At 43.9% G+C, this 14,317-nt stretch overlaps 1 protein-coding gene across 1 annotated transcript in view; it reads left to right on the top strand.

Moving 5' to 3' along the window:
* The window catches only part of LOC106581365 (ATP-sensitive inward rectifier potassium channel 1), a 13,390-nt gene extending 237 nt beyond the window's left edge, over positions 1-13,153 (top strand). The window contains exon 2 of the mRNA XM_014163378.2: positions 12,015-13,153. Within this exon, the coding sequence (XP_014018853.1) occupies positions 12,025-13,146 (1,122 nt within the window). The 5' untranslated portion in view covers positions 12,015-12,024 and the 3' untranslated portion in view covers positions 13,147-13,153. The remainder of the gene's footprint in view (positions 1-12,014) is intronic.
* Positions 13,154-14,317: the final 1,164 nt, after the last annotated feature.

Here is a 14,317-nt window from a genome sequence, read left to right as displayed (position 1 = left end):
ATTATGTTGATATGTACCCACTTTGAGACTATGGTGCGCTTGTTGTACTACAGATACTCTCTCTTAACATAAGTGGTACATCTATTTTAAATTGGCATTAAACTAATGTTCTTGTTTCCAAGAAGCACTGTTTACAAAAACACTATGCGTGAAGCGTGGCATGTCTGACAGTAAACATATTGTATGTTATATGACTAATCTGACTCCACTCCAAACTTTGTATGCAGGTGGTGTGTAGCAGGCCTAGTAGTGCAATATTTTATATTGTTGAGGATATTAACATTGAAAGGAAATGGTCTTTAGAGGGATAGTTTTTTATTATTGTTATTGTTTTCTTTGTATATTTACAGTAGCCATGGTCCCTCTCGCAAAAGGGGAAAATAATTTGTGAACTTTCTGACCTCTCACCATAGACGTAAATTATATCACATATACCTACGTAAATATTAAGTGAATTATTTACAGTAATTGGCTGAAACATCAAAAAGTGAATAAGTGTAGTCATAACACTGCAATTATTCACAAACCAATGATTACAAGGGTGGAAATGGCCCCTATTACCTTGGCATTGGTTGGAGTACACTGTGGTTGGAGTACACTGGTTGGAGTACACTGTGGTTGGAGTACACTGGTTGGAGTACACCCTTTGATAAATTATTATAACATTTTCCTGGAGAAATCATTAATTGTTGAAGAGTTACAATATTATTGACAATGACAACTGAACAGCACAGTACTAATACAATTATTACTCTATTTCAAAATGATATTACTGAAAAGCATCAGCCAAGCATCGTATCAAAGTAAATCTCATGATGATCTCAGCATTTGTTTTGTCACCTTACAGTAACAATGTGGAAGAGATAATGAATAGGTGTGAAAGGCTTTGAGAGATACAATGAGAAAAGCTTCACAACAAAGAATAGTGTGTGACTATCAGATTTCTGTTTGTGAAATACAGGACATTTCAAAACTATGAGTACTGAAACAAACGCATCGGTTTACGGCACTGATTTAACACTCCCTAACAAGCGAACCACCATCCAACTATTTGGCATAGCTTCGCAGCAACACAGGCCAGATTTATTCAGAAAGCGCCTATGCCATTAATCTTGCTAGAGACCATCCACCAAACACTTCTTCTATAACCTACCAGGGATTACTATGTGAGTGCCAGTTTATATCAAGTTATATGGTTGTAGTAGGCTGGTTTTAGGGAGGGTATGGTTATCTGACTGATTTGGGCCAGTGGAGTGAAATACTTCAACAAATAACTTTCTTCTGTAATGACTTGGGGTCTTATCTATGGCTTGTGTCCAGGATTACAGGATGTAACCCATTTGTTCCCAAATATTCCCCAGACAAATTTTATGCCATTAGTAACCCTAACATGTACTACATATAGTTTTTTTATATTGAAAAGTATGTAAAAAACATATGTATTATTCTTGGTCACAATTGTGACCTATTGGAATATCCAGTGCTCTGCCTATATGTCGTAGGGATTGGACCAAAACGCAGCAGGAACGTGTAAACTCATCTTCTTATTTTATTAACCTGTCTGGGATAGGGGGCAGTATTTTCACGGCCAGATAAAAAAACGTACCCGATTTAAACTGGTTACTACTCTTGCCCAGAAACGAGAATATGCATATTATTATTAGATTTGGATAGGAAACATTCTAGAGTTTCTAAACCAGTTTGAATGGTGTCTGTGAGTATAACAAAACTCATATGGCAGGCAAAAACTTGAGAAGATTCCAAGCAGGAAGTGGCCTGTCTGACCATTTGTAGTCCTTCTGTTGCATCTCTATCGAAATTACAGTATCTGTGCTGTTACGTGACACTTTCTAAAGCTTCCATTGGCTCTCTAAAGCCTTCAGAAACCGGATTGACGCTTCTCCTGTCTCTGGGCAGATAACAGCAGCAAAGTTTCTCAGTGGTCTGCCTGGTGACAGAGAGACTGGAGATGCGCTTTCACGAGACCTCGCAATTGTTTTCTTTCCCTCTTTGAATGAATACAACGTTGTCCGGTTGGAATATTATCGCTATTTTACGAGAAAAATAGCATAAAAATTGATTTTAAACAGCGTTTGACATGCTTCTAAGTACGGTAATGGAACATTTTGAATATTTTTGTCACGAAATGCACTCGCGCGTTACCCTTTGGATAGTGACCTGAACGCACGAACAAAACGGAGGTATTTGCATATAACTATGGATTATTTGGAACCAAAACAACATTTGTTGTTGAAGTAGAAGTCCTGGGAGTGCATTCTGATGAAGAACAGCAAAGGTAATCCAATTTTTCTAATAGTAATTCTGAGTTTAGTGAGCCCCGAAGTTGGCGGGTGTCTGAATAGCTAGCCTGTGATGGCTGAGCTATGTACTTACAATATTGCAAAATGTGCTTTCGCCATCTCGGACGAGTGGAAAACTGCATTTAGTACTACATCTGGCCATTATGAGTACCTCGTCATGCCATATGGGTTAAAGAATGCTCCAGCCGTCTTCCAATCCTTTGTGGATGAGATTCTCCGGGATCTGCTCGGTCAGGGTGTGGTGGCACCAAATTGTATGCGCTCCTGAGATCCAACTTTGTGAAGAAGCGCGCCCCATGAAATGACTCAAACGCAGTAGCGATGAGAGGTAATGGGTAACTAAAACCCACCATAATGGCATTTAGACCTCTATAATCAATGCACGGACGCAAACCTCCATCCTTCTTCTTCACAAAAAAGAAGCTCGAGGAGACAGGTGATTTGGATGGCCGAATGTATCCCTGCCTCAAGGACTCAAGGGATATGCAGCGTTAACCTGTTAGGGCTAGGGGGCAGTATTGACACGGCAGTATTGACACGGCTGGATAAAAAACGTACCCGATTTAATCTGGTTACTACTCCTGCCCAGTAACTAGAATATGCATATAATTATTGGCTTTGGATAGAAAACACCCTAAAGTTTCTAAAACTGTTTGAATGGTGTCTGTGAGTATAACAGAACTCATGGCAGGCAAAAACCTGAGAAGATTTCATGCAGGAAGTGGCCTGTCTGACAAGGTGTCGTTCTTCTTGCCTCTGTTTATTGAAGACTGAGGATCTCTGCTATAACGTGACACTTCCTACGGCTCCCATAGGCTCTCAGAAGGCGGCAAAAAGCTGAATCGTGGCTTTGCAGGCTCTGGCTGAAAAAAAGTAGCGCGTTTGGGTAGTGGCTGGTTACAGTACTGTGGGCTTAGGCGCGTGCCCACGTCGACCGAATGCTTTGTTTTCTTTCCTCTGTTTACCTAAACGCAGATTCCCGGTCGGAATATTATCGCTTTTTTACGAGAAAAATGGCATAAAAATGGATTTTAAACAGCGGTTGACATGCTTCGAAGTACGGTAATGGAATATTTAGAATTTTTTTGTCACGAATTGCGCCATGCTCGTGACCCTTATTTACACTTCGGATAGTGTCTTGAACGCACGAACAAAACGCCGCTATTTGGATATAACGATGGATTATTTTGGACCAAACCAACATTTGTTATTGAAGTAGCAGTCCTGGGAGTGCATTCTGACGAAGAACATCAAAGGTAATCAAACTTTTGTAATAGTAAATCTGACTTTGGTCAGGGCTAAACTTGGTGGGTGTCTAAATAGCTAGCCGTGATGGCTGGGCTATCTACTGAGAATATTGCAAAATGTGCTTTCACCGAAAAGCTATTTTAAAATCGGACACCTCGATTGCACAAAGGAGTTCTGTATCTATAATTCTTAAAATAATTGTTATGTTTTTTGTGTACGTTTATCGTGAGTAATTTAGTAAATTCACCGGATGTTTGCGGGGGGTATGCTAGTTCTGAACGTCACATGCTAATGTAAAAGCTGGTTTTTGATATAAATATGAACTTGATTGAACAAAACATGCATGTATTGTATAACATAATGTCCTAGGTCTGTCATCTGAAGAAGATCATCAAAGGTTAGTGCTGCATTTAGCTGTCTTCTGGGTTTTTGTGACATTATATGCTAGCTTGAAAAATGGGTGTCTGATTATTTCTGTCTGGGTACTCTGCTGACATAATCTAATGTTTTGCTTTCGTTGGAAAGCCTTTTTGAAATCGGACAGTGTGGTTAGATTAACGAGAGTCTTGTCTTTAAAATGGTGTAAAATAGTCATATGTTTGAGAAATTGAAGTAATAGCATTTCTAAGGTATTTGAAAATCACGCCACGGGATTACACTGGCTGTTGCGTAGGTGGGACGATTTCGTCCCGCCTAGCCCAGAGAGGTTAACCTGGAGGTTTATCGCACAATCTCCTCGTCGATGAGGTGGTAATTGAGTCGCCTTCGTTTTACTGAAGGCGATAGCCAAATCGGCATACTCTGAGGGAATGTGCATGGTAGAGACTTGGTCTGGACTCTCAACCGTAGTATCACCGATGGAAACCCCTATACACCTGCCCGAGCACTCACTCGACCACCCCTTAAGAGCCCTCTGTTTCCACGAAATTTGGGGATTGTGAGTGGCTAGCCAGGGAATACCCAGTACCACCGGAAATGCTGGTGATTCAATAATGAAGAGGCTAATACGCTCCTCATGACCCCCCGAAATCACCATAACCAGTGGCGCAGTAACCCCCCTAACAATGCCCGACCCAAGTGGTCGACTGTCTAGGGCATGCACGGGGAAGCATTGGTCCAACTGGATAAGGGGGAACCCTAACTTATGGGCGACCCCATGGTCCACAAAACTCCCAGCCGCGCCTGAATCGACTAGCGCCTTATACTGGGAGTGCGGGGAAAACTCAGGAAAAGACACTGAGACATGTATGTGGCCAACAGAGGGCTTTGGGTGAGAATGGTGCTGACTCACCTGGGGTGTCGACGTGGTACTCTGCCTGCCCTCTGAACTCCTGGGTGAGCCTCTCCAGCACCGGTCGGCAGTGTGCCCTCTGCGACCACAGTGGGCACAGGAGAAACCCCCCCCCCCCTCCCGGTCTTCCGAGCTGCAGTCCCCCCTATCTCCATGGGCGTTGGATCAGGAAGACTGGGAGGTGGAACGAAAAGGGCTCGAGGAGAACGCCCACGAGCAGCCAGCAGGTTGTCCAGTCTGAACGACAGATCGATAAGCTGGTCCAGGGTGTTTGTAGTGTCCCGACATGCCAGCTTCCGGCGAACGTCCTCCCTCAGGCTACAACGAAACTGGTCAATAAGGGCCCTCTCGTTCCACCCCGCTCCAGCGGCGAGGGTCCGGATCTCCAACACGAAGTCCTGTGCGCTCCTCGTCTCCTGTCTCAGATGGAACAGTCGCTCACCCGCCGCTTTTCCCTCAGGTGGATGATCAAATACAGCCCGGAAACGGCAGGTGAACTCCGGGTAGTCATCCCTGGCTGAATCTGGGCCCTCCCAGACGGTGTTGGCCCATTCCAGGGCTCTACCCATGAGACAGGAGACGAGGGCACTCATCCTCTCCTCTCCCGAGGGAGTGGGGCGAACAGTCGCCAGGTACAGCTCCAGTTGGAGTAGGAACCCTTTACACCCAGCGGCCGTTCCATCAAACTCCCCCGGGAGCGCGAGCTTAATCCCACTCGGGCTGGACTCCGTCGGTGCTGAGGGGGAAACAGGGTGGTGGACAGTAGCTGGGGCAGGTGGAATAGCACGTCTCTCCCAATTCTCCAGGCGCGCCAACACTTGATCCATTGCAGTCCCCAAGCGATGAAGGACGTTGGCGTGTTGGCTAACCTGTTCCTCCACGGATGGGGCTGGTGCATCAGCTCCTGCTGACTCCATTTGAGGTGCGGGATTCTGTCATAAGATAGTTCTGCAGGAAGGGGTGAAGTCAGGCGTAGGAGACTCAGGTACGTGAAACACGTAGTATTTTAATAAAGGAAAAACCAGTCCAAAATATAAAGCCGAAAAGGCAGGGAAAATTCCAATAACGGAAGACTAACACAGTCTTCTAAAATATTCGGGACGCAGCCCAGCAACCCTAACGCCTAAACGTTAAGATATAAAAATGACAGGAAAATAAATTCCCCAACCTACAACAGCAGACACGAAACAATCCCGCACAATCCCAAACAAGAAACTGACAAACTAAATACCCTCCCACTAATTACAAACACGAAACAGGTGCGCACAAAACAGACATAACTAACAAACACATGAAACATGGATCGGTGACAGCTAGTAGGCCGGTGACGACGACCGCCGAGCGCCGCCCGACCGGGGAGTGGCGCCACCTTCTGTGGACTTTGTGACATGCATCCTTTGTTCGCACCCCCAGGGCAATTGAAAATTACAAGCATTTCGCTACACCTGCAATACAAGCCTTTCGCTACACCCGCAATAACATTTGCCAAATATGTGTATGTGACCAATACAATTGGATTTGATTTGACTTGTTAAGCAAATTATTACTCCTGAATTTATTTAGGCTTGCCATAACAAAGGGGTGGAATACTTATTGGCTCAAGACATTTCTGATTTTCATTTTTAATTCATTTGTAAACAATTTGAAAAACATAATTCCACTACGGGGTATTGTGTGTAAGCCAGTGACACAAAATCTCAATTTAATTTGTTTTTAATTCATTCTGTAACACAACAAAATGTGGAAAAAGTCAAGGGGTGTGAATACTTTCGGAAGTAAACCTCAGCCTGCTTACCCACACACCAAACCCAATTACCCTTGCACTCCAGCCCTGTTACACAATGCCCTAACCCTAACCCTAACACCCACATACCAATACCCTAATATTGATACAGTCAAGTTCTGATACACCCATATCCAAGACCTAACTGCCCTACTTGTTTCTTATAGACCCCAGTTCCTGTGCTTTTTAAAAAAGTTTATTGAAGTTTTTCATATTTTACAATCTTAATAGGTTAGTTCATATACATACAAATAAGCTTTCACAATACATATTATTGTCCACCGTAGATCGATCTTTAATATTGTCATCCATGTGAGTATCGAAATCAATACTTTTCATTCTGCAGTGGTTCAATAAAAAGGGGTTATAAACTCTGTTCATCATGACAATTGGAATAGGACATCATTTAATTTTAACAAAACAGCTCCACTTTACTACAGCACGCACGGGAAAACATTGTACAGAAATCAACCATGCAGTCTCTCTGACATTTTCTTTGCCTGTACATCTCATCCCTGTTACTTGCCTACCTCAGCCCTGTTACCCACTTTCCGTAGGCCTGTATTCCCCAAGACACCAACAGTAACCAATATTCAGCTATTAGCTGATATTCCAACCCTGTTATTTGCATATCTTAGTCATGTGACCTCTGTATTTCTGCATTCCATCACCAATATTCATATAAACTAGGTCAACACCTGTACTTCAGCTCCAATTTACATACCTACAAAGTCTGCACCTGTGCTTGAACCCAATAAGTCAACTAAGACATGTCTAAATGTGCCGAAGCCTGAATACTCATGACCCCTACAAATCTGCCGGGCTAGACAATCTGGACCCTCTCTTTCTAAAATTATCTGCCGAAATTGTTGCAACCCCTATTACTAGCCTGTTCAACCTCTCTTTCGTATCGTCTGAGATTCCCAAAGATTGGAAAGCTGCCGCGGTCATCCCCCTCTTCAAAGGGTGTGACACTCTAGACCCAAACTGCTACAGACCTAAATCTATCCTTCCCTGTCTTTCTAAGGTCTTCGAAAGCCAAGTTAACAAACAGATTATCGTCCATTTCGAATCCCACCGTACCTTCTCCGCTATGCAATCTGGTTTCAGAGCTGGTCATGGGTGCACTTCAGCCACGCTCAAGGTCCTAAACAACATCATAACCGCCATCGATAAGAGACATTACTGTGCAGCCATATTCATCGACCTGACCAAAGCTTTCGACTCTGTCAATCACCACATTCTTATTGGCAGACTCGACAGCCTTGGTTTCTCAAATGATTGCCTCGCCTGGTTTACCAACTACTTCTCTGATAGAGTTCAGTGTGTCAAATCGGAGGGCCTGTTGTCCGGACCTCTGGCAGTCTCTATGGGGGTGCCACAGGGTTCAATTCTTGGGCCGACTCTCTTCTCTGTATACGTCAATGATGTCGCTCTTGCTGCTGGTGATTCTCTGATCCACCTCTACGCAGACGACACCATTCTGTATACTTCTGGCCCCTCTTTGGACAATGTGTTAACTAACCTCCAGACGAGCTTCAATGCCATACAACTCTCCTTCCGTGGCCTCCAACTGCTCTTAACTGCAAGTAAAACTAAATGCATGCTATTCAATCAATCACTGCCCGCACCTGCCCGCCCGTCCAGCATCACTACTCTGGACGGCTCTGACTTAGAATATGTGGACAACTACAAATATCTAGGTGTCTGGTTAGATTGTAAACTCTCCTTCCAGACTCACATTAAGCATCTCCAATCCAAAATTAAATCTAGAATCGGCTTCCAAATCAAATCAAATCAAATGTATTTGTCACATACACATGGTTAGCAGGTATTAATGCAAGTGTAGCGAAATGCTTGTGCTTCTAGTTCCGACCATGCAGTAATATCTAACAAGTAATCTACCAATTCCATAACAACTACCTTTTACACACAAGTGTAAAGGAATGAATACGAATATGTACATAAAAATATATGTGATGGCCGAACGGCATAGGCAAGATGTAATAGATGGTATGGAGTACAGTATATACATATGAGATGAGTATTGTAGGGTATGAAAACATATAAAGCAGCATTGTTAAAGGTGGCTAGTGATACATTACATCAGGATGGCAAGATGCAGTAGAAGGTATAGAGTACAGTATATACATATGAGATGAGTAATGTAGGTTATGAAAACATTATATAAAGTGGCATTGTTTAAAGTGGCTAGTGATACATCTAATTACATCAAGATGGCAAGATGCAGTAGATGGTATGGCGTACAGTATATACATATGATATGAATAATGTAAGTTATGTAAACATTATCTAATATAAATAATATAAAGTGGCAAGTGATAAATTGATTACATTAATTTTCCCATTATTAAAGTGGCTTGAGTTGAGTCAGTATGTTGGCAGCAGCCACTCAATGTTAGTGATGGCTGTTTAACAGTCTGATGGCCTTGAGATAGAAGCTGCTTTTCAGTCTCTCGGTTCCAGCTTTGATGCACTTGTACTGCCCTCGCCTTCTGGATGTTAGCGGGTCGACCAGGCAGTGGCTCGGGTGGTTGCTGTCCTTGATGATCTTTTTGGCCTTCCTGTGAAACGGGTGGTGTAGGTGTCCTGGAGGGCAGGTAGTTTGCACGCGGTGATGCGTTGTGCAGACCTCACTACCCTCTGGAGAGCCTTCCGGTTATGGGCGGAGCAGCTGCCGTACCAGGCGGTGATACAGCCCGACAGGATGCTCTCGATTGTGCATCTGTAAAAGTTTGTGAGTGTTTTTGGTGACAAGCCGAATTTCTTCATCCTCCTGAGGTTGAAGAGGCGCTGCTGCGCCTTCTTCACCACGCTGTCTGTGTGGGTGGACTATTTCAGTTTGTCCATGATGTGTACGACAAGAAACTTAAAACTCTCCACCCTCTCCACTACTGTCCCATCAATGTAGATAGGGGGCTGCTCCCTCTGCTGTTTCCTGAAGTCCACGATCATCTCCTTTGTTTTGTTGACATTGAGTGTGAGGTTATTTTCCTGACACCACACTCCGAGGGCCCTCACCTCCTCCCTGTAGGCCGTCTCGTCGTTGTTCGTAATCAAGCCTACCACTGTAGTGTCGTCTGCAAACTTGATGATTGAGTTGGAGGCGTGCAGTCGTGGGTGAACAGGGAGTACAGGAGAGGGCTGAGAACGAACCCTTGTGGGGACCCGGTGTTGAGGATCAGCGGGGTGGAGATGTTGTTACCTACCCTCACCACCTGGGGGGCGGCCCGTCAGGAAGTCCAGGACCCAGTTGCACAGGGCGGGGTCGAGACCCAGGGTCTCGAGCTTAATGACGAGTTTGGAGGGTACTATGGTGTTAAATGCTGAGCTGTAATCGATGAACAGCATTCTTACATAGGTATTCCTCTTGTCCAGATGGGTTAGGGCAGTGTGCAGTGTGATGGTGATTGCGTTGTCTGTGCACCTATTGGGTCGGTAAGCAAATTGGAGTGGGTCTAGGGTGTCAGGTAGGGTGGAGGTGATATGGTCCTTGACTAGTCTCTCAAAGCACTTCATGATGATGGAAGTGAGTGCTACAGGGCAGTAGTCATTTAGCTTGGTTACCTTAGCTTTCTTGGGAACAGGAACAATGGTGGCCCTCTTGAAGCATGTGGGGACAGCAGACTGGGATAAGGATTGATTGAATATGTCTGTAAACACACTAGCCAGCTGGTCTGCGCATGCGAGGCGGCCATCTTTGTCGGCGCCGGAAGTTCACACATATATCGCAACAAAGCATCCTTCACTCATGCTGCCAAACATACCCTCGTAAAACTGACTATCCTACCTATCCTCGACTTCGGCGATATCATCTATAAAATAGCCTCCAACACTCTACTTAACAAATTGGATGCAGTCTATCACAGTGCCATCCGTTTTGTCACCAAAGCCCCATACACTACCCACCATTGCGACCTGTACGCTCTCATTGGCTGGCCCTTGCTTCATACTCGTCGCCAAACCCACTGGCTACAGGTTATCTACAAGTCTCTGCTAGGTATAGCCCGCCTTATCTCAGCTCACTGGTCACCATAGCAGTACCCACTCGTAGCACGCGCTCCAGCAGGTATATCTTACTGGTCACCCCCAAAGCCAATTCCTCCTTTGGTCGCCTTTCCTTCCAGTTCTCTGCTGCCAATGACTGGAACGAACTGCAAAAATCACTGAAGCTGGAGACTCATATCTCCCTCACTAGCTTTAAGCACCAGCTGTCAGAGCAGCTCACAGATCACTGCACCTGTACATAGCCCATCTGTAAACAGCCCATCTATCTACCTCATCCCCATACTGTATTTATTTATCCTGCTCCTTTGCACCCCAGTATCTCTACTTGCACATTCATATTCTGCACATCTACCATTCCAGTGTTTAATTGCTATATTGTAATTACTTTGCCACCATGGCCTATTTATTGCCTTAACTACCTTATCTTACCTCATTTGCACTCACCGTATATAGACTTTTTGTTTTCTTTTTTTCTACTGTATTATTGACTGTATGTTTTGTTTATTCAATGTGTAACTCTGTGTTGTTGTATGTGTCAAATTGCTATGCTTTATCTTGGCCAGGTCGCAGTTACAAATGAGAACTTGTGCTCAACTAGCCTACCTGGTTAAATAAAGGTGAAATAAAAATATATATTAAAACACTGTAAAACCAGGACTACCCCTGCACCTCAGCTCCAGTACGCCTACAAACTAGGTCTACACTTTTGACTGAGTCCCAATACTAATATAAACCAGATCTACACCTGCATATCTCAGCCCAAATACCAATACAAACCAGGTTTACAACTGTGGCTGTGTCCCAATAATCTCATAAACCAGGTCTACCCTTTTGCAACAGACACTAAACAAACTGATTGACATTAAATATTTGTTAAGACATTACACTAATTTCGTTTATGGGTCAATTCAAAATATGACGTTTTACAGTCAAACTCACTGAAGGCTAATCGATGATGGTAAAATCATCTGAGTCTTAGCTATGGCATGTACCCAGGAATACAGGATTTAAGTGCAGATGAACATGTGCAAGTGATGCAAAGCAACTGCTAGTAACTAGAGCAACACTTTACAGTTAATTAACAAGAATGATGGCTGGGTCAGTTATGTGAAATCATTTAATTGATCATAGACTGACTGAGGTGTTTGTGCTACTAAGTTGTTCCATATAATGATATTTTGATGACAATTAAGGTCAGCAGGACTTTTACCTTGTGTTTAAGAATTAAAGGTATCTCTACTTGCACATTCATCTTCTGTACATCTACCATTCCAGTGTTTAATTGCTATATTGTAATTACTCCATAAACTATTTCACAAACAAATTGTTCTTCTCTCTACAGGTCCCAGAAAATGGTGTTTGGCATCCGGAAGCGTATCCATGACCACCTGGTGGAGCGAAGAATCCGCAGAACCCGGCTGGTGACCAAATATGGCCACTGCAACATTGAATTCGGCAACGTGAAGTACGGCAACCATTTTGCCTTCCTCGTGGACTTCTGGACGACCTTTGTGGAGTTCCGCTGGCGCTTTGTCCTCTTCTTCTTCATCGCCTCCTTCACCCTGAGCTGGTTCATATTTGGACTGCTGTGGTTCTGGATCGCCCGGAACAACGGGGACCTGACGTGGCAGAACCCCTCAAAAGGCCACATCCCCTGTGTGGACAACGTCTACAATCTCATTACAGCATTCCTCTTCTCTCTGGAGACACAGACCAGCATCGGGTACGGTGGACGTGCTATCACCCCTTTCTGTTCTGGTGCTGTAACCCTCATCATTATCCAGTACCTCATAGGTAACATCATCAACTGCTTCATGTGTGGAGTCATCCTGGCCAAGATCTCCATCCCTAAGAAAAGGGCCAAGACCATCACATTCAGTGAGATGGCTGTCATCTGTCCTAAGAAGGACTTCCTTTGCCTCATGATAAGAGTGGCCAACTTACGCAAGACCCTGATGATCGGGAGCCAGATCTACGGCAAGCTGTTGAGGACAACCATCAAACCCGACGGGGAGACAATCATCATGGACCAGGTGAACATTGAGTTCATGGTGGACGCTGGGAAGGACAACCTTTTCTTTGTGTGCCCTCTCACACTCTACCATGTGATTGACAATACTAGCCCTTTCTTTGAGGTGGCAGTGGACACACTCCATAAGCAAGAGTTTGAGCTGGTGGTCTTTCTGGACGGCACAGCCGAGTCCACCAACTCAGCCTGCCAGGTCAGGACTTCCTTCATCCCTCTGGAAATCATGTGGGGTTACAACTTCCTGCCTATCATCTCCCGCAACAAAGAGGGCAAGTACAGAGTGAACTTCTCCAACTTCTCCAAGGTGGTGCCCGTGGCTACTGCACACTGTGCCTACTGCTTCCACAACATGAAGGGACACCACCTCCACTCCACTGACGGAATTGACAACGGGGAATTTGAAGTGATTGATAACTTAGAACAACCTAATATGACCAAGATGTGAGCTTTTGGAGAAAATATGTGGCCTTGGGAATAGAAGCCAGTTATAGGTTGTACACTCTTAGAAAAAAAGGGTTCCAACAGGGTTCTTCAGCTGTGCCCATAGGAGAGCCCTTTTTGTTTCAACACTGTAAAAAAACGACAAATCAGAACAAGCCTGATTTTCCTGCATTCATACTTTAAAATCGTATTATATAATTTCAAGAATGATTTACAGTACCAGTCAAAAGTTTGGACACACCTGCTCATTCAAGGGTTTTAGTCTTTATTTCTACAATTTTCTACATTGTAGAATAATAGTGAAGACATCAAAACTATGAAATAACACATATGGAATCAAGTAGTAACCAAAAAAGTGTTAAATAAATCAAAACATATTTATGTAAAAAAATATATATTTGAGATTCTTCAAAGTAGACACCCATTGTCTTGATGACAGCTTTGCACACTCTTGGCATTCTCTCAACTATGAAGGGACCTGGAATGTCACCTGGAATGCATTTCAATTAACAGGTGTTCCTTGTTAAAACTTAATTTGTGGAATTTCTTTCCTTCTTATTAATGTGTCTGAACCAATCAGTTGTGTGACAAGTTGGGGGTGGTATACAGAAGATAGCCCTATTTGGTAAAAGACCAAGTCCATATTATGGCAAGAACAGCTCAAATAAGCAAAGAGAAATGACAGTCGATCATTACTTTAAGACATGAAGGTCAGTCAATACGGAAAATTTCAAGAACTTTTAAAGTTTCTTCAAGTGCAGTCGCAAAAACCATCAAGCGCTATGATGAAAGTGGCTCTCATGAGGACTGCCACAGGGAAAGAAGACCCAGCATTATCTCTGCTGCAGAGGATAAGTCCATTAGAGCTAACTGCACTTCAGATTGCAGCCCAAATAAATGCTTCACAGAGTTCAAGTAACAGGCACATCTCAACATCAACGGTTCAGAGGAGACTGTGTGAATCAGGTCTTCATGGTTGAATTGCTGCAAAGAAACCACTACTAGAGGACACCAATAAGAAGAAGAGACTTGCTTGGGCCAAGAAACACAAGCAGTGGACATTAGACCGGTGGAAATATGTCCTTTGGTATGATGAGTCCCAAATTTCGATTTTTGGTTCCAACCGCTATGTATTTGTGAGACGCAGAGTAGGTGAACGGATGATCTCCACATCT

Source organism: Salmo salar, chromosome ssa20 (genome assembly GCF_905237065.1).
Source record: "Salmo salar chromosome ssa20, Ssal_v3.1, whole genome shotgun sequence".
NCBI classification, from domain to species: domain Eukaryota; kingdom Metazoa; phylum Chordata; class Actinopteri; order Salmoniformes; family Salmonidae; genus Salmo; species Salmo salar.
This window is presented reverse-complemented; position numbering and strand designations above follow the sequence as displayed.